Genomic DNA, 24117 nt, shown 5'->3' on the forward strand with positions numbered 1-24117 from the left:
AACATATATTGCATTATTTGTTTCAGAGGTACAGATCTGAGATTCAACAGTCTTGCACAATTCACAGCGCTTACCAGAACACATACCCTCCCCAGTGTCCATCACCCAGTCACCCCATCCCTCCCACCCCACCCCCCACTCCAGCAACCCTCAGTTTGTTTCCTGAGATTAAGAAGAAGATTTTTTTGTTTGTTTTATTCAAGGCGTTAGATCATTGGTGATTAATCAGATATTGGCAGAGAGGAGTCAGTTGTTGTTAATGACTTGCTTCAATAAGAATATGATGTAATGGATATATTGAGAAATCATATTCTAGGTAACATTTTTCCTTAAGTAAGGAATAAAAAATCACGTTGTCTTCCCTCAGCAGCTGGTCTATAAACAGAAATCTCTGTGTAGCTGAACCATTTAGTTTTTCCTTATGTTCTCTGATCATAAATACTGAATTACCACAGATTGCACTGAGTGGAGATTTCTACCAGAAAGAAAGGTCGTTTCTTTTTTTAGGTTGCTAATTTTTTTTTCACTATTCAAATTTATTTCAAGTTGCAATTCAGTGCTTGGAGACAGTTTTTAAAATCAGCCCAGAAGATACCCATCTAGCAGTTTCACAGCCTTTGACAGAAATGTTCACCAGTTCCTTCTGTAAGGTAAGCCGTCACTGCTTTCTCCTTAGTATCTGGTTTAAGTATGACTCTGATAATTATGTTGAGTTGTTAACATTTGAGCGGCTAGGCCTTTACGTAACTAACTTCTTTCTGGGTGTAAGTTAGATAGTCCACATGGATGTGATTGGGGACCTAAAATACAATTTTAACATGCTTTAGATTTCCATATTAGTAGCTATTCATATCCTCTCACCTTCTTTTATATTTAATGATATGTCTTAGTTGCTTTTTATGTCCTTTATAGTATCTGAGCATTTTTAGATTTCTGACATGGAATACAAGTTAAAAACAAAATTTTCTTGTTTACGAAGCAACTACGTAAAAATAGATTCATCAGGAATTGAATCATCATTTTGAAGCAGATTTCATCAAATTTGGCCATTGATAGGGCTCTTTAAAACAGGGGAAGGCTCAAGGTCATTGTGCAAAAAGTAACGCCGAAAACCAAGTGTTCTGATATCCCTGCTCTCGAGAACTGTTTATAATGGTCTCTGGTTTCTGGCCTTTTCAGGGAACATGGACCATAAAATTGCCTGGAAAAAAAAATTTTTTTAAAAACAGTTTTATTTATTTATTGATTGATTTTTAGAGAGTAGCATAAGCAGGGAGCAGTGAGGGGTAGAGGGAGAGGGAGAGAGAGAGAATCTTAAGCAGGCTCCATGCCTAGTGCGGAGCCCCATGGAGGGCTCAGTCTCAGAACCCTGAGATCATGACCTAAGCCACAATCAAGAGTCTGACATTTAACCAACTGAGCCACCCAGGCGTCCCTTAAACTGTCTGAAAAATTTTAAGATTACTGACTTTAGGGCCCCAGGGTGACCTCCCCTGTGTTTTTTCATTACATTTCGGTGCCTCATGAACTCCTTTTGTTACTCTAGTTCTGTATTCAAGCTTCAATACGGAATGAGGAACTGAGGCGAGAGGCTAAAGCATGTAGTGTATGCTTCAGCCTGGCAGGGACATTGCTGAGACTACCACATTGACTGTTTCTAGAACTTGTTGGAGTTGCAATGAAGTTGGCAATTTGGCAGTATACTATTCTCTCTTTCTGTACTTAGAAAAAAGAATAGTGCAGTTATCAGACAGATGAATTCTAATTCTATGACAAAGATGTAAGGAGATAGCGACATGTCTATGGGTCCCCATCAGAGAATTCCTCTTTGCTTTGCTTTGGTTGCTGTGGTTCTTTGATTGTCTGGGCTTCTGGCCTCCTTAGGGAACCCCATTTCAGTGGCTGGATATGCCCATGGTTGAAGCTGACTTTATTTAACTCCTAGATGCCCAAGAGGCCTGTGCTTGAGACAACATTTGGATTTGCTCATTCCTTAGCTCCTGTCACTGTTGACCTAATACTAAAGAGATCAGAACTTTTTCTTTACCTCCCAGTAGGCTCAAATCGACTTTTGCATTCTGTTTAAGTAGGGCTCTGTTTTCTTTCTCTCTTACTATTTCCCTCTGATTATATTTAATTGTAAAAATTTTTTACTTACTATTTTTAAAATATAATTTCCTGGAACTGGCTCCATTGTGTATCTGCATAGTGTTATCCGTGGTGTCAGTCCTTTGTTATTCCTATTTAACAGCAGCAACTTCATCACATACGTGTTTATTAGCAGAGTACCTCAGAGAGAGTCTCAAACTTGCCTGAAGCAGCATCAAAATTGTTATAATTAAAGAAATTATTTGTCTCTATTCAGCCTTCAAAAAGAATGAAATCTTGCCATTTGCAACGACGTGGATGGAGCTAGAGGGTATTATGCTCAGCGGAATAAGTCAGTCAGAGAAAGACAGAGACCATATGATCTTTCTCATGTGTGGAATTTAAGAAGCATACAAACAAGCAAAGGGTAAAAAAAAAGAGAGACAAACCCAGAAACAGACTCTTCACTATAGAGAACACACTGAGGGTCACCAGAGGGGTGGAGGGTGGGGGATGGGTGAAACAGGTGATGGGTTAAGGAGGGCACTTGTGGTGAGTACCAGGTAATGTATGGAATTATTGAATCACTGTATTGTACAGCTGAAACTAATATAATACTGTATGTTAACTAACTGGAATTAAAATAAAAACTTTAGAAAAAAAGAAATTATTCGTCTCACCAAGTGTCCTTGGTTGTTATGTTGGTCATTTTAGTTTTAGGATACTGCTCTTGTGTTTTTCCTCCCCAGTTAAGTTTATATACTAAATGGATTCATTCCTTTTATATAAAGTAGATAACCCTCGTCCCCACATTATGGGCTGCTCAAATGTATTCAGTGAATATGAGAATTAGTTTTCAAAGATATAAAACTGTGGCAATTTCATTAAAATAATTCAGAAGGATTTAGACAGAACGGATTAGAGTCCATTTATCAATATGCCATTTTTTGTGACTCAAAAAAGCCACTTTCCCCCCCATGCATTAAATGCCCAGCCTTGTTAGAAGATGTGAAATGGAAGAAACCCTGACAGCAAGTACTGCAGGGCAGTCCTGTGTCCTTGAACTACACTTACATCCTAGGAGACCATAGTCAGTTTTAAGTAGGGACCTCTACTTACAAGGATTCCCATTTTGATTCTGTACTTTTTTATTCCATTTTATTCCGATACTTTATGTTTAGAAAAACTGATTAGTAGAGAAAGATTACAAAAAATAAGAACTCATGTACTTGATGAATGATTTTATACTTGTGAAAATTTTTGTGTAATTAGAGAAGTGTATTTCCATCATTAGAGTTATCAAGTTCTGTGAAACCTTAGTCAAGACAAAGAACATGGTGGACATATTCTAAATGTAGTACATAGGTATATTAGTTACAAATTATGTTTTCTTGAAAACTATAGATTTACTCATGAACTTCAGAGTCAAGTGTAAAAGGAGCACAATTTAAAAAAGATCTTTCAAAAATGGAAAAATGCATTGTGTTCCCAGTGCCGCTCAAGATATTTCTGCGTGTGCCTTTGGTTTGAACCTTATGAATGCAAAGGAGGTTTGAGGATGATAGTAACTACTGAAAATAGGAAATTTACATTGTTTTTTAATTTTATGATGAAATTAATATATGTCCATTGTTTAAAAAAATTTGGTCAACGTGGAAAGATATAAAGAAGAGACTGAAAATTTTACCTCCAAATATTACAGTTAACCTTTTGTGTTAGACTTTTCCTGTCTTTGTTTTTTAGCCTGTGTGCATGTGTATGTGTTTGTGCACATATTTAAATAATAGGATCATATTATTAATGCTTCTTTTTGTAAACTGTGAATTTGACGTACTAGGATATTTCTTTGGATATTAAACATTATGTTTCAAGATTTTCACTAATATAAACAATCTCTTGAACATATTTCTGTTCCTAGTCTTTGTATACTGGTTAGCTATTTATTTATTTATTTTACCAGAATTTAATAGAATTTATTAGGAATTTCAGAAAAACAAAGCTTCATGACTGTAGCTAATACATAATCTGGATAACAAAATATCCTGTTTTTATTTTTAAATATAATGAATTTATTTCCAACAGCATGTTCATTTGAAAACAGTGAAGCATTTCCATTCACTAAAAATGTATTTGTCAATAAAATACATAATGAACTTGTAGCATAAATGTAAACTAGTCAATTTATTTCCATTACCCATGTTATAATTTGCCTTTATTTTATGGTTATAGTATTTTAAGTATACTGATTATTTATATTTGTTGTGCATGAAGTAGAATTTTTTGATCTCAGAAAAGCAAGTAAAAAAATTTGATTCACAGTAGCTCATTATTTTCTAGAGAAATTCTACATACTCATTTTTCTAATAAAAGTATGTATGAGAGGACTTTTACCCTATTTCTTTCTAACCCGTTTATTTACAAGTTAAATTTCATTACATGTAGTTACAGATGAGTTACTGTAATACAGTTATTCATTATTGTTCATAGTTCTGTGGGATGACTCTTTTATATAGCTAAATGGAAATACATTGATTTTTATTTAATTTCAGAATGACATTCTGCCTCTCTCAAACTCAGTGCCTGAAGATGTGGGAAAAGCTGACCAATTAAAAGATGAAGGTGAGGATTTCATAGAGAAATTACTTATTTAGTAAAACTTTCTGAAACTCTGGAGAAAATGACTCTGTCAGTTGATAAGATTCTGGTTTATACTGCCAAGACTGGATTGTCATAAGACCACATGGTATTTGTGGAACAGAGATAAATGTGATAGGGAAGAAGCCTAGAAACATAGAATGGCTTGTGAGCAATGTAGTTATGCTTTGCTTCAAGAGAAGCAGATCTGTTGTGAGTAAAACTTGGAAAACAAGTAACTTAAGGGGTGATTACTTATAACTGAATTTGCTATGTGTACTCTAGGATCCCAAATTATTTTTATGCTTAAAGAGATGAAAATAATTTTCAGTATTATTTTAACTCTTGTATATTTAGTGTTTTTGAGTTCTTTGAAATTTGTTAATGCATGTATATGGCACTTAAGTATTAGCTAGCACATTTAATTACTATATTACTACATCTTCTAATAGTGGCTCTTGAAGCATTCTTGGTTCTAATAAATAAGTCACTGTTGAGGATCTGTGTTCAATTTTTCTATCATGTCATTTATGTTAAGCTACAGAGGAGAGTCAGGTCAGGCATACAAGATTTGTACTAAGAAACTGGGGAGCAGTTTTGATACTAGCAGTGAATGAGAGCCAAGAAGTTCCCTGTCCTATAGGCAGAGAGTTATTAGGGAATATGCCACGTTCCGAAGCTATACAAAATTGGTTCAGAACCATTTTTTTGGACTTTTCCCTACACTGAAGGAGGTAGTTTTTCTTTACACTGAAGAAGGTAGTTTAGTTATTAAAAAAAAAAAATAGTTGGTGTCTAAAGTGGTAGATATGGAAGAGAGAATGCTTTTCCTATTCCTCAGGCCTTAACCTCTCTATTAAATTTATAAATACATACCTATATCACTGTTTTTAATGGCCACATAGTATTCCATGGTACCATAAGACCATGATTTACTTACCTAGATAGATAATTTTGTAATCCTAAATAACATTGTCTTAATATCTTTGTCTGCATTTTTACTATTATGTGATTATTGTCGTAGGATTGCATCAAAGTTCTGTATTTCCAACAAATACACTGCTTTTGATTTTCAATTTCTTATTTCCTCTAAGAAATACTACTACAGTGACTTAAAATTTTAGAATGATGGCTTTCATAAATTACATGCAACAACCAGGTGCACCTGGATGGCTCAATCAGTTAAGCCTTTGGCTCAGGTCATGATCCTGAGGTCCTGAGATTGAGCCCCACATCGGGTTCCCTGCCCAGTGTGGAGACTGCTTGTCCCTCTCCCACTGCAGGCCCCCCTGCCCCCACTTGTGCTCTCTCTTTCTCAAATAAATAAATAAAATCTTAAAAAAAAATTAAGCAAGAACCAGATCCTTGTTGTCATTTGAATCAAGAGTACTCTCCAAAGAATTTGAATTTAAGCTATCCAGGTAGAAATGCATTTTCCATATATTTAGTTTCTAATTGAAACAATTTAACCTGATTTTTTTTTTCTTGCTCAGAGTTTTGTAGTGTGTGAAATCACTGAGGGTAATATTGAATAAATGGCAAATTGAAATTTTATTTTTGTCCCTCATGTTTACTCCCTCTGCAGGAGGTTGCATTCCCCACACAGTTTGCTATGATATAATGAATGTTGGTAAGATGAGGATTAGGAGGATATGCAGAGAGTCATTTACTGTTCCAGAATGGGTAACTGAACTACTCTTGCTTTCGCCTTTAACCAAAAGCTTTTATTCTTTGTTTTCCCTAAGACATGTCACATCTAAGACATGCTACACACAAAGTTAAAACAATTGTTATTTTATTTTATTTTATTTTATTTTATTTTAGAGAGTGTGCATTGGGGGGAGGGAGGAGAAGGGAGAGGAGAAGGGCAGAGGCAGAGGGAGGGGGAGAGAGAGAATCTCAAGCAGACTCCACACCCAGTGCAGAGCCCCACAAGGCCATTGTAGATTGTCAAGCATAAGGCTATTCCAGACTGTGTGTTACACTTATCTGTGTTAATCAAGGCTTCTAACAAGCTAGTACCTTCCTGAAATGTTGCTTTCAAATATTTTTGTGTGTTTTATTTCTGAAGAGCAGCAGTAAGATCAGACAAAACCAAGATGGTTTCATTTCTGTCATTCCCTGACACATCACAAAAGTCTAGGCATATCTTACAGGTTGTCTTGATCAGTAAAGCAGACAATTTTATAGGAGAGTACCACGTAAGCATAAAGTGCTATACAATGTTCAGTTATATTTATCTTTACAAATTTCTTCTTCTGTGTCCTAAAGGTTTGTAGGTTAGATATTTTGTGACTTTAAGCTTATTGTTAATGTATATAAATATATATATACATATAGCATGCAGACATTTGATGTGATGGTTTACAGGAAAAGACATACAATAGATTTTAATAATGATGATGATGATGATAACAATGCCACCCTATTAGCGAACGATCTGTCACAACTGCTAACTCAGGAAAGGAGCAGGTGAGCCCTGGTGCTGCTGGGACCAGCTGCTCTGTCTCTGGGAACCCCAAGGGGACTGGACAATCAGAAGCACAGCTCCTGGCTGGGTTTGCCAACACTGTCACGAACAAACTCAGATACACTCTTGCAGGAGTAGCCAATAACTCAAGAGAGGAGGGTTTGGAAAAGAGAAAGGAGAAATTTATTTCAGGTACTGGCAGCTGGGGGAGGTGGCAGCTCAAGCCTTAACAACCCACCTATCTGCCCACAAGGTGGACACCTAGAGTTTTACAGGGAGAGGTTAGGGGAGTACGTGCCAGAGAGCAGGCAGGGAGTGCATGATCACGGCTGCGGATCGGTATGTTTTCAGCACATGATCGTGGGCAGGGAAGGGGACCTGTGGTGTGTCGTCTTCTAGGCATTCCCTTACTATCAGTGCTTTTCTTGCCTGGCGGTGGGAATGTTCTGGTCATTGCACAACACCTTCATCGTTGCCTTAAGAAAGTGTGGTAAGAAATAAGCACAATGGATTTTATTTCGAACATGAGTTAAGTGGTCATGTCTATTTCTGGTTTTAACTTTTGGGGTCTGTAATGGACCCAGAGGACTCCCTAAGAACCCAAGATGAAAAGGCCCAAGAGCAAAAAGAAAATCCACGTAACCCAGAAAATTCCTCTTGCACAGGAGAAACAAACCTATTTAAGTACCTAGGCTCATGTAGTTAATATTATCTTGCTCTGTCATAAAAACTATGTAATCCTCTTAGCTTCCTTAGAGGTTTTATAGTTGTTACTTTTGGGGGGTGGGGATCTAAATTAATTTTTAAAAAAATTTTAAAAAACAGCTTTATTGAGAGGCGCCTTGGTGGCTCAGTCAGTTGAGCATCTGATTCTGTTTCAGCTCAGATCATGATCTCGGGGTCTTGGGATCAAGCCCCGCCTTAGACTCCGCACTCAGGGGGGGGAGTCTGCTTGAGATTCTCTCTCCGTCTGTCTCTGTCCCTCCTCCTATTCGCTCTTTCTCTGTCTAAAATCAATCAATCAATCAATCTAAAAAAGCCCCAGCTTTATTGAGCTATAATTTGCATACCATGCAATTTACTCCTTTAAAGTGTACAAATTCATTGGTTTTGTAGTATATTCATGGAGTTGTGCAACCATTACCACAATTATAGAACATTTTTATCACCCCAAAAAGAAACCACGTAGCTATTAGTGGTCACTTTTTTTTTTTTTTTAAAGAGAGAGAGAGTGCATGTGTGCCTGTGCAAGCGTGGGTGGGGACAGAGGGAGAGGGAGAGGGAGAGAGAGAATCCTAAGCAGTCTCCGCGCTCAGTGCAGAGCCCCACGTGGGGCTCAGTCCCACCACCCTGAGATAATGACCTGAGTGGAGATCAAGAGTCGGATGTCTAGCCAACTGAACTACCCCGGTGCCTCTAGTGGTCACTCTTTATATTCATTTCTGAATCTTAATTTGCAGTAACTTTTTGCATGATTTTATTTGTTTATTTATTTATTTATGATGGGGAGAAAGGTGTGGAGGGGCAGAGAGAGAATTTTAGCCTGATGCAGGGGATTGATCTCAATCTGAGATCATGATCTGAGCTGAAATCAAGAGTCAGACTTTAACAGACTGAGCCTCCCAGTTGCTCCACTTTTGGATGATTTTAGATGCTTTTGTCTATCTGCATTTCCTTTAATCTTCCTGCTCTTGTTCCTCATAAAGTTATACCCTCCTCTTCCTATTAAGTAGCTAATGATCTATTAAAAGACCAAGCTAATAGAGAGCTTCTGGTTTAGAGAAAGTTGGAAGGAAAAATACAGGTTTTTGTGATTTAATCCTTCCTCTTAAGCAATGTTTTAAAATTTAGATTTTGAACAGTGGTTCTTCAGTGAGCAGGACACTTTTTTCCATTTCATGGAATACAGAAGATAGCCATAGGAAATCCTTTAATTTGCTGGCCAGTTGTTACGCTAGCTAAATTATTGCCAGATGTATCTGTAGATGCCCTTCTTGATGATTAGTACCCTGTGGGCTAGCCCTGGTATCTGAAATTCTGTCTTTCTAGAAATTAATGTCCAACAATCCCCTTTTAAAAATCTATCTCTGGAAGGAGTAGCACATAAAAATATTATCTGCCAATAACATATTAACATGATTAATTTTACCAGCTTCCCCACACAACTGAGTTCTGAGGGCTTGACTGTTCAGCAGGTGTATGTTTTGACAGGGAAGGAGTGGAAGAGGGGGTCCAGATTGAGATGATGGCTGAGAAGGGTGTTGCATCTCGAATGGGGTGGGCAGCTCTAAAAAGAACGGAGAGAGATGAAGACAAGGAAGGTGAGAAGAGATTCAATTTTGCCACCAGATATTCATAATTGTTGCATTTACTCACTTATTGAAGCCTGGATTTTATAAGGTATGCAAACATTAATTATTTTAAGACTTTGCATTGTTAAAATCATTCAAACACACTGACGGCTAAGGAGTATCAACTGTATAGTACAGTATAACATTTATCTCTAGTGCCACTGAAAAATCATGTTGATGGGGCGCGGGATTCGCTCAATTTAGAACATGTGGCTCTTGATCTCGGGTTCGTGAGTTCAAGTCCCACATTGTGGGTAGTGTTTACTTAAAAAAAAAATTGGGGCGCCTGTGTGGCTCAGTTGGTTAAGCGTCTGCCTTCGGCTCAGGTCATGATCCCAGGGTCCTGGGATCGAGCTGCACATCTGGCTCCCTGCTCAGCGGGAAGCCTGCTTCTCCCTCTCCCTCTGCCTGCCACTCTGCCTACTTGTGCTCTCTCTATCTCTGTCAAATAAATAAATAAAATCTTTAAAAAAATAAAATTAAAAAATTAAGAAAAATCATCTTGCTGACCTTCATATTATTGTAGTTTCTGTGATTCAGATTTATCTTTTGGACTTTATATTTTTTGTGTATATTGTATTTACTGTGCATATTGATTATTTCAGGCAATAACCACATGAAAGAAGAGAATTTTGCTGCTGCTGTGGATTGTTACACACAGGCAATAGAACTGGATCCAAATAATGCGGTTTATTATTGCAACAGGTAAACTAGCACTATTGTGGAGGGTTTACAGTTCTTAAACTGTAATTTGTATTAATAGCTCTGAAGGAGAACTGTAAAATTCATTTTGAAAATTTTGAAAGTTCAGAAAAGTATAAAGAAGGAAAAATAAAACCTCATAAAATTACCGCTCAGAGCTAATCACTGTTTTCGGCATATTTTGTTTAATGTGAGTATAATCAATTTCAGATTCATTGTTATTCAGTAGGCATGTCATAAACACATCCTTACTTTGTTGAAACTCTTTCTAAACATTATTTAAATGGATACAAATTAGTCTGTTCCTTCCTCATTTTTTTATACTTCCAGTACCTATCATTGTGGCTGGCAAGAAGCACTCGTTATTTTTTAATAAATGGATAAATGTACCTTAATTTATTTTATCTTACTGTTATTTTCTTTGCACCTTAATTTACATAACTGCTGACTTACTGGCCAGCTTTGAGGCTGTTCATTTTTTTTCAGTATGATGGAGCTGCAGTGAACAACCTTGTTTCTCAAATTATTTTCTGAAATTTAGATTTTCTGGACTTTGGATTTTATCCTTGGACCTGCTTTCATTTGGTTTAACAGTGTAAACAGTTAAAATATTGTTGATGCTAATTGCAAATGTGTTCAAATTTCTTTGAAAAATTTTGAGACTTGATTTCCTTCCCGAGGAGTGTATGAGTGTATCTGTTTTTGCCATATCCTTTTCAGCACTAAGTACCTGCATTATCATTTATTATTGTTAGTTTAATATTATTTTATTTTAATAGTAATTGTTCTAATTTATATTTAATTACTGGTAGGGTTGGACATTTTTTAGATGTTGGGCATTTGTGGGTTTTCTTCTTTAAATTCTCTATTTGTACCTATGTCAGGCTTTAGCCTGTTTGACCTCATAGTTCTTTTTTTCCTATTCTGCCTTTTTTAACAGAGGGTCTGACCCTACTGGGTTGCATTTCCCAGGCTCCTCCTGGGTTGTGTCTGGGTTCAGTCATAGAAGGTGCTGGCAGGAGATTGGAGGGCAGAGGAGGAGAGAAGTCGGGATATTTCTTCCCCTCTTTTTACAACAGGTTGTTTATCCAGCAGGGGCTGCTTCCCATCCTTGTTTCCAGCCCCCAGCCAACACACCTGCTGTGATCCCAGCTTTTGCCAGGTGATGTTGGGTTTTGGACTCTGCACTTCGTCCTCTGTCTTAGGGATAGTAATGGCTTCCTATTGTTCCTCATCTCTGGATTGCTGCACAACAATGCCTATCGGCATCTCAGCTCTTCTATTAACTATATAATGAATTCCCTGAACTAAATTAATCTGTTTTAAATATTAAAGTTCCAATAGTACTTCTGCAATGATGGAAATGTTCTTGTATCTTCAATGTTCGATACAGTAGCCACTAGCTAGAGTGGCTATTGACCACTTGAAATGTGGCTAGTGCAATTGAGGAAGTAAATTTTTAGTGTTTAATCGATTGAAGATGAATTTAAATTAATTTGAATTGCAATAGGCTACTGTCCTGTATAGCGTAGCTGAATATTAGATATAATCCATTTGTCCTAATTGCACAGCTTACTCTTTGCCTTTTAATATTTTTATATGTAAAAGTTTTTTTTTTTTTTTTTTTAAAGATTTTTTATTTATTTATTCATGAGAGACAGAGAGAGAGAGAGAGGCAGAGGGAGAAGCAGGCTCCCAAGGAGCAGGGAGCCCGATGCGGGACTCAATCCCAGGACCCTGGGATCATGACCTGAGCCGAAGGCAGACGCTTAACCATCTGAGCCACCCAGGCGCCCTATATGTAAAAGTTTTAAGTATTGATGTAGACAAGTTTGTTTTTCCTTTCTTTTGAATATTCTTCCGATGTTTTTCATCTTCAATCTCTCCCCATTTGCAGACTTGACAAATAACTTTTATTTTTTCTTCACATCTAAATTTTATCATCGTGAGTGTGTTTTGGTGAATAGAATCTATTTTAACCAACCTGGAACTCTTTGGGACAGAAATGTATAAAAATTACCTTTTATTATATAGTAAGTTCTTAGATTTGGGAGAGATCTTTAAGTTATTTTGGTCTCATCTTTCACTGAGTTATCCTTATCCCGTTTAGGGTATTCATACCCTTGTGAGGTCGTTCCTTCTTCCCCGCCTTTTTTTTGTGGTCCTATCTGTCGGAAAAGTCTTCCTTGTGTTGGCACTGAATTTGTTTTCCCAAAACCCTTGTAGCCAGTCCCAGTTGGCAGTTTTTATTTTTATTCTTAAGGGCAATTACAGAATAATTATGATCCTTCTTTTTTATAATAGTACCTTACATTTTGAAGTTTGTTACCCTGTTCACTTGAGTTCTTTTCTCCACATTATATGTTCACAGCTTCTTCAGTTATACCTCAAATAATGCAGTTTATGTTCTGCACTTTTGCTCTAAACTTGTTCCAGTTTACCTGTATGTGTAGTTCCCAGGAATTTACACAGTATTTCTGGAATTGGTCTGACCCCAATAGTCTTGTAGTAGGCCTCTCATTTAACCTACTGCTAGATAACATAATTACATATTAGCATTTTACAGCATTATTTATTAAATTCATATTTTGCTTTTGGTTTATTAAAGTGTCTCTGTTTCACACATTCTCTTTATTTTGTCATTCAGTCATATTTTCATCTGACAGATTCTTGCCAAAAACCTGCTGTGTACCAGTGCTCTCACTGGAGGTGTAGTTGGTTTTCTGTACTCAAATGCAGGATCTTGTATTTGATCCCTATAGAATTTTATCTTGTTACAGTCTCTTACATGTTTGACCCTTAATCTTTTTGGATAATTTGTAAAGTAACATATTTGCTTTTGGTCCTAGTTTCATGTCATCCACAACCTTAAGAATGCCATATATTATATTATGTCAGTTACGAAGTCAACTAAGAGAGCAATCACAGGGAAGTGGTTAAGAGCAGGGGTTCTGACCCAGACTCTTTGAATTCCAATTTCTGGCTCTGACACTTACTAAGTATTGACATTGAGCAAATTACCTAGCATATGCATGCCTTAGTTTCCCCATTAGTAAAATGTGGATAATAGTATTTACCCCATAGGACTTTCGCAGAGATTAAATAGTTAATACATATGAAGTGCTAAGAGGCGGTCTAGTAAAGAGTGTTGTACACAACAATTTTATTGTATTTGATATTTGTTACAATTATATATTATATTGTTAACTAAATATTATTTATTGTATCATTAATTCTGTTATAATATATTTAATATTATCATTATTATTTATGCAATCTGGGTTTTTTTGCTTTGATCAGAATATAGAGAGAGATCCAAATTTATTGAGGTCCAAATATGTCATCAGTTGTCTTTCTCTGATTTACCAGTCTGGTAGTAAGCCTGTTAAAAGGAAATGATGTTAGTCAGACAGGAGTTGTTCTGAATTAATCTAGTGTCATTTATCTTCTTTTTTGGGGGGGGGAAGGGCCTCTTACATTTTTATGAAAAATTTTGAACTTGAAAGAAGTTTACAATAAATATTCTTATATCCATCCACACCAAGATTTTGCCTTTAATATTTTAGTATATTTGCTATGTCACATGTTTATTCATCTATTTGTACCCCTCTGTTCATTAGTCTGTCTTATTTTTGATGCGCTTCAAGGTAAATTGCAGCCATCAGTACACTGTCCCCCTAAATACTTTATCATGCATGTCATAAATAGAGTTCAGTATTTTGCATTTTTTTCTTTTGAGGTAAAATTTATAGGTCATAACATACACAAATCTTAACTGCACTTGGCCTGAGTTTTGACAAATGCATACACTTGTATAACTCAAAACCGCCTATCAAACTACTGAAAATTCTACGTGCCCCTGCAGAGTCAGTTGCCTAAAACACCAGAGGTTGCAACCACTGTTTTGCTTTATTTCCTTACTATAGATTAGATTTGTTTCTTTGAGAGTTCCACATAAAAGGAATCATACCATATGTACTTTTTTGTGTGAGACTCTTTTTGCTTAGGTTAATGGTTTCGAGATTCACCATGTTGTTTCTTGTCTCAGTGGTTCTTGCTTTTAATTGCTCAGTCGTACTTACTGTTTGCGTGTACCACAGTTTGCTGAGCCGTTTTCCTATTTATGGTCACCTGGGCGCTTTTGGTTTTTTGTTTGTTTTGCATTTTGTCCAGAAATTATAGTTGTTATTTGTGGAAGAGTTGGATCCATAAGGAAGTTAGTTGTCCATACTAGAAATCTACATTTCCTTTACCAAAAAATCCCTTTATTAATGTGTCCTAATAATCTAGCCCAGAAAAAAATCCAAGTAATTTGTGGAAAATGAATTCTGCAAGCTGTGTGTTTTATTCTCTGTCCTCAGATGGCTATGTATGTTTTAATTTAGCATATGAAATATTTGAAACAAAAACATTTAATAATGTCACTAAATGTTATGACCAGATATAGATGTTATCAGAAAATTGCTTGTAAAGACCACAGTAAGCCGTACACTTTTAACTATGAATATGATAAATTGGAGCCTAAATAAATCATTTATTTCAGATGAGATTAGGGTTCATGAATGGTCTTACGTGTACTAGTACTGGATTGAAAGAGATTCTGGGCAATACCTGTGCTTGCTTTTCATTTAGCTGTCTTTAAGCTGAAATCAATAATCATGCTTATCTTTTTCATTTAAATAGTATCTTTTTTTCCTGAGGAGTTCAGTAATAGAGCAAGCAATTTCGTATTAAATAATTAGAAAACTTTATTTGTATATTTAATACAAATACTGAAAAAAGTTAAAAAAATTTTTTTAGACCCTAGTAGTTGTAAATATCTCAGTAGCCTATAGTCTTGCCAACTACCCCTTGCATTTTTATTAGCCAGCTGGCTGCCAAGAATTGGAAGCCTGAAATAGCAGATCTAAATATTCCTTTTGATATTCATTTTCACAGTTTTATTCCTAATCAAAATATTGTTCATATATTAAACTTGCTAGCATGAACTGTAGTTTTCTTTTTATAGAAGTGACTTTCTTATATGTTAGAAAATAATCAGTTGGCACATTTCTTAATCATAAGCCTTTCTTTTCTAGTATTTATCTTCTGTTTTAGCTTTTAGGATCCTAAGGATGCTTTAGGCTCAGCTTAGGTACCAGGAAAACCTGCGTCCTTCCTTGCAAACCTATTATTTATTTTTGCTTTTTTTTCTCTACTCACTGACCATGATATATAACATTTATGTCAGTTTATCATATGTTGTGCCTTATTTTATTTGCACACTTATTTTATTTCTTCAGGTGAAGGGCAGAGATTGGATCTTGTATCTTTTTGTATCTCTTATAGTACCTAGCACTGTTCCTCACAGGACTTCAGCCAGTTTTTGTTGGATGTCTGGAGGACTACAGAAGAATTATAAGAAATTTCCAGTGATGTTGAAGCGACGACACTCACTTTAACACTTGTAGACATAAAACAACAAATGATTGAGTATAGATCTAAAACATTTACAAATAGTTTATAATATGAAATGATATTTTATATTAAGCTAGCTAAATTTCTGTGTCTTCTATCCCTAAACAGTACTCATATTTCTTTTGTACAACCTCATTGCTGAGTACGTTACTTTACCCATAACTGTCTTATGTTTCTGGGATGGATGGATGGTTGAATGACTGAGACAATAAATGGAATTATTTGGTGTACAAGAGAGAGACAGAGCATGATTGAGAGAATTTATCCAGAGGCCTCTCAGGTGATGGGGAATTGGAGATGGAGCTAGATTTGATGGACAGGTAGAACTTAGGTGGAGGATAGGGGTAGGGGAAGGCATTTAAGTTGGAGAATCTAGTTTAAAAGGCACAATTAGGAATGCTAGTGGCAGCGTGAGCTCTGAGAAAGATTGGAACAGAGACCGCGCTGTTTTTCATTTTGTTTTCCTTCACCTCCATAAGCAGCATGTAGTCATTAGGCTCACGTGGATTTGAACTTGGTTCATTAAATTTGGAGTTGAATCCCAGGTCGGCCACGTACTAGCTCTGTGGTCTTGGGCAGCCGCTTAACCTTTTTGAGCTTCAGTTTCCTCGCTTGTAAGATAGAGATATACTAACCCTGTGAGGAGTGATAATTATATAAATTACCTAGCATAGTTCTAGGCTTTCAATATTTGTTTCTTTTAAAAACAGTGTAATTCCTAGTTGTAGAAATAAGTTTTTGCTGTAACTTATTTATGCATGACCTACGGTATGGGAGATTAAGTTACCTGTGATTTTTCTTTCTGCCTCGTTTTCTATAAAAATAGAACACAGGTTATATTCATGCTCTTGCTCTAACAGGGTAAAGTAGGCGAAGGTGTCCAAAAACATGGTGACTCTGGCTGTATTGTTCTGTTGGAATTTCATTAGTTATGCCCTGATAACCAGACAGCAGGGGCAGAGAGAGCAGGCACATTGATATTCAGTTCAGACACTGGCATGTTTGGCTTCATCTCACAGAAGATTTGAATATAGCCCAAATTCTCTTCCCTTTCCTGGCCTTAGATGTTCAGGTGCTTGTCCTCTTTTGAAAGATCCTAGCTTGCAGTTTGTGATCTAGAGCTAAAACTATCGGGCACCTGGGTGGCTCAGTCAGTTAAGTGTCTGCCTTCAGCTCAGGTCATGATCCTGGGATCGAGTCCCACAGCGGGCTCCCTGCTCAGCGGGGAGCCTGCTTCTCCCTCTTCCTCTGCCCCTGCTTGTGCTCTCTCTGTCAAATAAATAAATAAATAAAATCTTTTTTTTTTTTTTTTAAAAGCTAAAGCTATCAAGATTCAAACAGTCATCTTCTTCCCTTCTGCCCACTCTTCTTTCTGGGTCTGATTCTCCCTGCCTTATTCCCTGTCTTGTTATCAGTATCTGAAGTGAGAGATCAGGGTGTCTTCTGCTCAGTTTACCTTTTCTGTATACCTCACAACAGCTCATTTGTTCCCTCCTCCATTTCCATCAATACTCCCTTAGTCCAGATTCTTGAATTTTGCTAAACTAGTGCTATAGTAACTTCATTTGGCTTCCAGTGTCTACTTGCACTCCCCGCTCGAGTCTTCTGACAAAAGGCTCTTTCTAAAATGTGAATTTAATCATCTAATTTTTGCTTTCTTCTTGCTAGACCCAAGTACCTATATGATCATATTTAAACTCCTCAGCATAAGATCTTTTATAATGTAGGCATTTAAAAAATATTTGGCTGTTTTTATTAGCCATTCATTTTTTTCCTTTTTTTTAATAGATTATTTATTTATTTATTTGAGTGAGAGAGAGAACACGAGAGGGGGGAGGGACAGAGAGAGAGGGAGAAGCAGGTTCTCTGCTGAGTAGGGATCCCATTGTGTGACTCTATCCCAGGACCCCGGGATCATGACCTGAGCCAGAGGCAGATGGTTAACCGACTGAGCCACCCAGGCGTCCTGTCATTTTCCTTTTTAAAATTTTATTATTTTCACTCTTCTTCCTACTCCATTCTTCTTTCTACTCTATGCACATAGAATGTGAAATTTGCTGACTTCTTTTTTTTTAATGTCTATTTTATTTTAAAATTTTTATTGAAGTATAATTAACATACAATATTATATTAATTTCAGGTGGGCAACATATTTTAGGAGGGAGAATTGCCTCTACTTGAAAGACTTCTAATAGTGAAGCAGTTATATGTCAGCATGTTTTATACATATAGACATAAATACGTATTATAAATAATATCGTAAATTTGTTATATAATACATATTTAGGAGAATAAATTTAAAACTATTTAAAACCTATTTCAACTTACTGAAAGAGTAATACAGGAACATCTATATATGCTTACCCTAGAGTCAAAAATAGCTAACATTTTGCCATGTTTACTTTCTCTCTCTTTCTGTCTCTCTGTGGGGGTGTTGTGAGTGGGTGTATAAAATTTTCTTGCTGGTCCTAAATCCTTCGGTTATATCTCCTAAGAATGAGAATATACTCTGCATAATTATCATACCATTCACATGTAGGAAAATTAGCATTGACATTTCTTCATTTGTCCCTAGAATACTTTCGATAGCTATGTCTTTGATCCAGAAGCCAATCAATGTTTGTGTGTTGCGTTTTGAGATGTTACTTTTGTCTCTTAATCTAGAAAATATTACTGGTTTTTTATTTATATTTTTATGACATAGACATTTTTGAAGAGTTCCGACCAGTGATTTTATAGCATGTGCCATAATCTGGATTTGTGTGATTGTTTCCTCATGATTAATTTTAGGTTGAAGTGTGGTATTAAGCCCACATAAATAATTATGTGTACCATTTATTGCATTAAAATAGGAGACACATAATTTCAAAGTGTCCATTAGTGGTGATTCTAAGTTTGATATCTTAGGGTGGTGACCATCATCTCTGTTATTCCTTTTATAATTAAAACTTATCTGTAGGGTTAGATCATGTGAATATCCCATTCCCCAGCAATCTTTTACTCAATGTTTTACCATACGTTCATGATCTTTCCTTGAATCATTAAAACACTGATGGTTACAAAATGGTGATTTTCTAATTTTATAATTTCTTTTACATTTATTTTCTCACATATTTCTGTAAAGAAGAACTTTCTTTCCACTCCCCCCCTTTTCCACTTTCCTCCTCCTTTCCCCTACCCCAACTTTTTTGAGTATCATTATGGACTAATGAATTTTTAAAATCACTATTCAATGTGTTATAAGAAATTGCTATAATTATTATTTTTGGCACTTAAATTTATCCCATATTTGGCTAGTGAGAGCCCCTTTAAACTTGCTATGTGTCCTTTTATATAACTTTGTTTTGAACATTTTCTTACTTCCTGAGACAACAAGGTATTCCACAATTGTCCTGTACATACTTTGCCCTAGACCTGAGCTCAGCTGTTTCTACAAGTAGCCCCTATTCCTGTTAGTGGAGAATAGTATTTAGAAACCAAGGTCTGGTCGCAAGACATGATCATTGCTACTGAAGTGTTATTGCTTCTTCAGTGAACAGAGCTAGGAAATACAATTTTTGAAAAATCATCGGTTTATGCAGGTACCTTCAATTTGTATTCCATTGTCACCTTCCCCCATTTTATGTGGATTTCTTTTCTTCCAGAGTGAAAATCCTGCTTTCCAACACCACCAGTATGTTTACTCATTAGGTCTACCCTTCAGTATTCTTCCGTTGATAGTATAATACCAATATTATGCCACTAGCAAGCCTACTAAGTAAATTTCACAATTTCTTTTCTCCTTAGAATCCGTCTCATTAAAGATATATACTCAGAATACTACTTGAAAGTTACTTGAATTCTTTTTGATCTATAGTCAGCATCATTTGTTTCTCTTTTACTCAGTTTGAAGGTTTGCTTTTTCATCCTTTTTGAAGTCTTATCTCCATTTTTATCCCATCTACCTCATGCCCACCCATCATCTATGAGAGTGAGACTTTTCACATAAGTTTGATTTCTGAGCCATGTAAATGTTTTCCATAAAATTAAACAGACAGGATGGTCAGTAATAATGTCAGTAATAATGACTCTCTTTATCCTCAACAGTGCTTTTTGCTTCGTGTTTTATATTTGTGTTCCTACATCAGCTTTTTTGTTTTCAGTTGGCCTGATTATCTTTTTCTAGCCCTTTCTTTAACCTGTGTGTGATTATGTTTTAGGTGGTATGTATACAATTTGAGAAACTGATTTTTATCTGGGTTAGTTTGTAGTTGCTTTTATGTTTGAATTGGTTTTCTGCTATGATATTATTTGGCTGCCTCTCCCTTCCCCCTTCCCTGCTCTTTTTTTTTTTTTTTTTTTTTTGCCTTCTACGGTATTGAGTTATTTTTACTTCATTTTTTTCTTTCTAATTATTTGGAAGTTATACATTCTATATCTCTTCTTTTAATGGTCATTTTTAATGGCCATCCTTCTCATGCTGGTTAGTGTGTGTTGAATGTTCAAATAAACCCATGCCTCTTTTTCATATGAACTACCAAATCAGGTTTGTTGAATTCTGGACTTTGACACTAAATTTTTTTTCACTGAAAGAAAGGAGACTGTATGTTTATTTTTTTAAAAAATTTTATAATCTTAATTTGGAAAGAGAGTCTCAGTCATGCTATATGAACAAAAATTGACAGAAAACTGGACGGACCACCACCTTTCCTTTATAGCCTGCCAGCTACCTCCACCCCTCCCAGGAACCTAAGCACTGTTGAGGCCAGGAATATTATTCTGATTACCGCTCTATGCCTAGAAAAGTATCTGTGCATTAGCTAGACCTCAATAGATGTATTAGTTGAATGAGTAAGTAGAAATATTTAGTCTGGAGAAGAGTGAATGGAGCAGTGGTGGGAGTGGGATGGAGGGCAGGAGAAATGGAATGTTTTAGTTTGAAGAGCTTGCATGTAGGACAGTCATTTTGATTGTTTGGAATGGCCCTGAGGGTTGAAGTGAGTGTGACAGCAGGGAAACAGAGGGCTATCTACTATCAGGATTGTGCGGAGGAATAGAAAGTAGCTTCATTATACCATCACACCCTGGAGTCAAGTTATTCCAGGAGAGTTCCATTAGAAGTAACTGGAGGGGGGAAATTGGAGGGGGAAACGAACCATGAGAGACTATGGACTCTGAGAAACAAACTGAGGGTCCTAGAGGGGAGGGGGGTGGGGGGATGGGTTAGCCTGGTTGTGGGTATTAAGGAGGGCACGTATTGAATGGAGCACTGGGTGTTATACGCAAACAGTGAATCATGGAACACTACATCAAAAACTAATGATGTAATGTATGGTGATTAACATAATAAAAAAATAAAAGAAGTAACTGGAAAGGATTCAATAGTATTTAATCGCTCTGAGATTCTGTACTAAGTGGATGGAATGCATTGCCATCCTTCATTTGCAGCCAGATTTAGGTTAAATTTTGATCTTAGACTTGCCCGATGATGATCTTAACCCTACTAGTAAAGTGATGATTTTACAGCATAACACTGGGTAGCCATCACTCTGCACACTTCCTTAGTAATCCCACATGTCCTGGTGCTTTCATTTTTCTGTTTGGGCAAATTAGAAAAGCAATAAGTGGGTAGATCACTGGTATGATTCACTTATTTGTCTTTTCTCTAGCAAAGCAAACAGTGAAAGGCAGCCTGCATATTTTCTCTGAGATTTACTTTTGAATTATCTTTTTGTTTGATTATAGAATTATCTTAGTTTGATTTAGATATTTACTGGCAGTGATATACAAATTGGGACAAGGAAAATGTAGTTTTATTAGTACCTGACAATCTAAATTAGTGCCTTCAGGGCTGCTTATAATAAAAATCTCTTCTCTTTCTCTTAGGGCTGCCGCTCAGAGTAAATTAGGTCACTACACAGATGCAATAAAGGATTGTGAGAAAGCAATAGCAATTGATTCAAAATACAGCAAGGCATATGGGAGAATGGGGTAAGTTCTGGCAAAATGTTCAAAGAAGTACCAGGGAGTATCAGATTTGCTGTTCTTAATGGTTTGGTTTCCAATTTCCTGCTTAAATATTGCAAGGAAGATCAATATACCATTGAGAGAGGAAATGACTGCAACTTCTTTGACTTGGATAGAGGTGACCCGTTGTATGATGAATGGTTGGTTGTTGGAGAAAATCATACAACCATAGTGAGTAGACTCACTTCATGTTCAAGGCCACAGATCTCAAATGAGTACTCAGTATTTTGGTGGACAATCCTACTATACTTCCTTCTACATTCACCTTACCACTTTCTTCCCACCTTCTTTTCTCTCTTCAAATTTCCACCACACGCTCCATGGTGACTCTCAGCTCATGTTTGCCTTGCAATTAATTGAGAAAAATAGATGCATTTAGAAGAAAAGTAACTACTCTTCCTGCTTCTGAATCAACCAATCCACCTGCATTTGTATCCTCACAGACTGCCTTTTGTTCCTGTTCAAATGGAAGGGTTCTTTTCTAAGACTTGCCTTCACTCATGCCTTATATCTCATCCCTTTGTACCTTCCCCAGGACTTTATGCTTGGAATCCTCTCCTTTATCTTCTGCAACACCAGACTTCCTACCTCTATCAGTGACAATGACTCCATGCGGAAAGGTCATAGAAAATCACCCATTGGAACTGTCCTTTTCCCAGAGAGGCCCCTTCCCAGCTCTTCTTTCTCTGAATCGCTGCCATAGCTGCCTGTGTTTGCTGTCTCATCTCCCTCATGTCTCATTTGCTTTCCGTTCGCTCTGATAGGGCTTTCATCTTTGTCACTCTGTTGACAGCCCTGTTCACAGTCCCCGGTTGTCCGTATTTTCCCAGGGCCAGTGTTCACGTCTCTGTCCTTACCCTGCCCCATGTTTTAGTATCTGGCATGATTAACTTTTTTTTTTCTTTTATTTCTCTACGCAATGTGGGGCCCAAACTCATGACCCCAAGATCAAGAGTCGCATGCTCTTCCAACTGAGTCACCCAGGCGCCCTGGCACGATTAACTGATATTTGAAATACTTCATTCTCTCCTCTTCTGTGACTTCACACTTCCTGGTTCTCCTTCTGCTTCACTGGATGCTCTTTCCCAGTCTCCCTTGCTGGTTCTTCCCTCTGTACCACCTCTAAACGACGGAGGACTTCAGGGCTCTCTCCTCTGCTGCTGCCATTTTTCTGTTCTCTCTTCTGATTCCAACCTGTCCCATGCTTTTAAATTCCATCTACAGTCAGTACTCATTATTCATGGATTCTGTATATAGGATTTGCCTACATGCTGAAATTTTCTTGTAACCTCCAAATCAGTAATCACTGTGCTTTTGTGGTCTTTCACAGAAGGGTGAAAAATTTGAGTCACCTGTCATGCCAGTTCTCAGCAGAGGTCTGGTAAGATGATGCTCTGCCTTTTTGTTTTAGTTCTCATGCTGTAAATGAGCGTCATTTTCACAGTCTTTCTGGAGCTGTTTTTTCTTTCTTTCTTTTTTTTTTTTTGCATTTTCATGCCTTTTGTGGTTGATTTCCCTGTTTACAATGGCCCCCAAATGTAGGCTGAAGTGTTGTCTAGTGTTCCTAATCACAAGAAGGCTACTATGCGCCTTATAAAGAAAATATAGATAATTTTTTATCAGACATGAGTTAGTGCTGTTGGCTGTTAGTTCAGTGCCAATGAATCATTAATATGTATTAAATAAGGTTTCTTTAAAAAGAAACACACATAAAATAAGGTTAGGTTTTGATCTGTTGATGAAAATGTTGTGACCAAAAACTCACAGGAGCCCAACCCTATATTTCCTCTAGGAGCAGTTGTTCATTATTTGCTAATTTATTGTTTGTGGTGACTTTATAGAATATAACTACTGTTGTTAACGAGTCTCAACTGTATATGATGATGCAGCTCTTAGGTTATATGTCTGAACTCCGTACTCATATATTCAACTACTTTTCATCTCCACTTAGATGTTTGATAGGCATTTAAAGCTTAACATGCCCCCAAAAGAACTTTTGTTCCCTTCTTAAATCTTTCCCAGCTCAGTAAATGGTACCATCATTCACCTACCAGTGCCAAAAGGTCAAAAGCCTAGGAGTCATCCTTCAGTCTTATTATGCCTGACACAACTAATCTATCAGCAAGTCCTGTCAATTCTGGTTTCCATATATATCTTCAACTCAAGCATTGAATGCTATCTTGTTTCTAACCCGAGCCCAAATTACTATCTCTTATGTAGGCTACTGCAGTAGCTTCATAACTGGTCCCCCTTGCCGCCATTTTACCCATACCCATGTTGATCATCTGCAGAAAAGCCAGAATGTTCTTTTCTTCTATTTTTTTTTTTTTAAGGGATGGAGAGAGAGAGAGGAGAAGGGTGAAGGGGCAGAGGGAGAGAGAATCTTAAGCTCCACACCCAGCACGCAGC

General features: G+C 36.8%; 1 protein-coding gene across 4 annotated transcripts in view; it reads left to right on the forward strand.

Moving 5' to 3' along the window:
• The window catches only part of SGTB (small glutamine rich tetratricopeptide repeat containing beta), a 45396-nt gene that overhangs the window by 11616 nt on the left and 9663 nt on the right, over positions 1 to 24117 (forward strand). For 3 of the 4 annotated variants that reach the window (XM_032404331.1, XM_032404330.1, XM_032404332.1), the window contains exons 3-7: positions 547 to 650; positions 4638 to 4707; positions 9388 to 9513; positions 10149 to 10248; positions 21568 to 21672. In XM_032404331.1, the coding sequence (XP_032260222.1) occupies positions 547 to 650; positions 4638 to 4707; positions 9388 to 9513; positions 10149 to 10248; positions 21568 to 21672 (505 nt within the window). The remainder of the gene's footprint in view (positions 1 to 546; positions 651 to 4637; positions 4708 to 9387; positions 9514 to 10148; positions 10249 to 21567; positions 21673 to 24117) is intronic. The other variant, XM_032404333.1, reaches the window with a different exon arrangement.

This window comes from Phoca vitulina, unplaced genomic scaffold (assembly GCF_004348235.1).
Source record: "Phoca vitulina isolate PV1807 unplaced genomic scaffold, GSC_HSeal_1.0 scaffold6, whole genome shotgun sequence".
In the NCBI taxonomy this organism is placed as follows: Eukaryota; Metazoa; Chordata; class Mammalia; order Carnivora; family Phocidae; genus Phoca; species Phoca vitulina.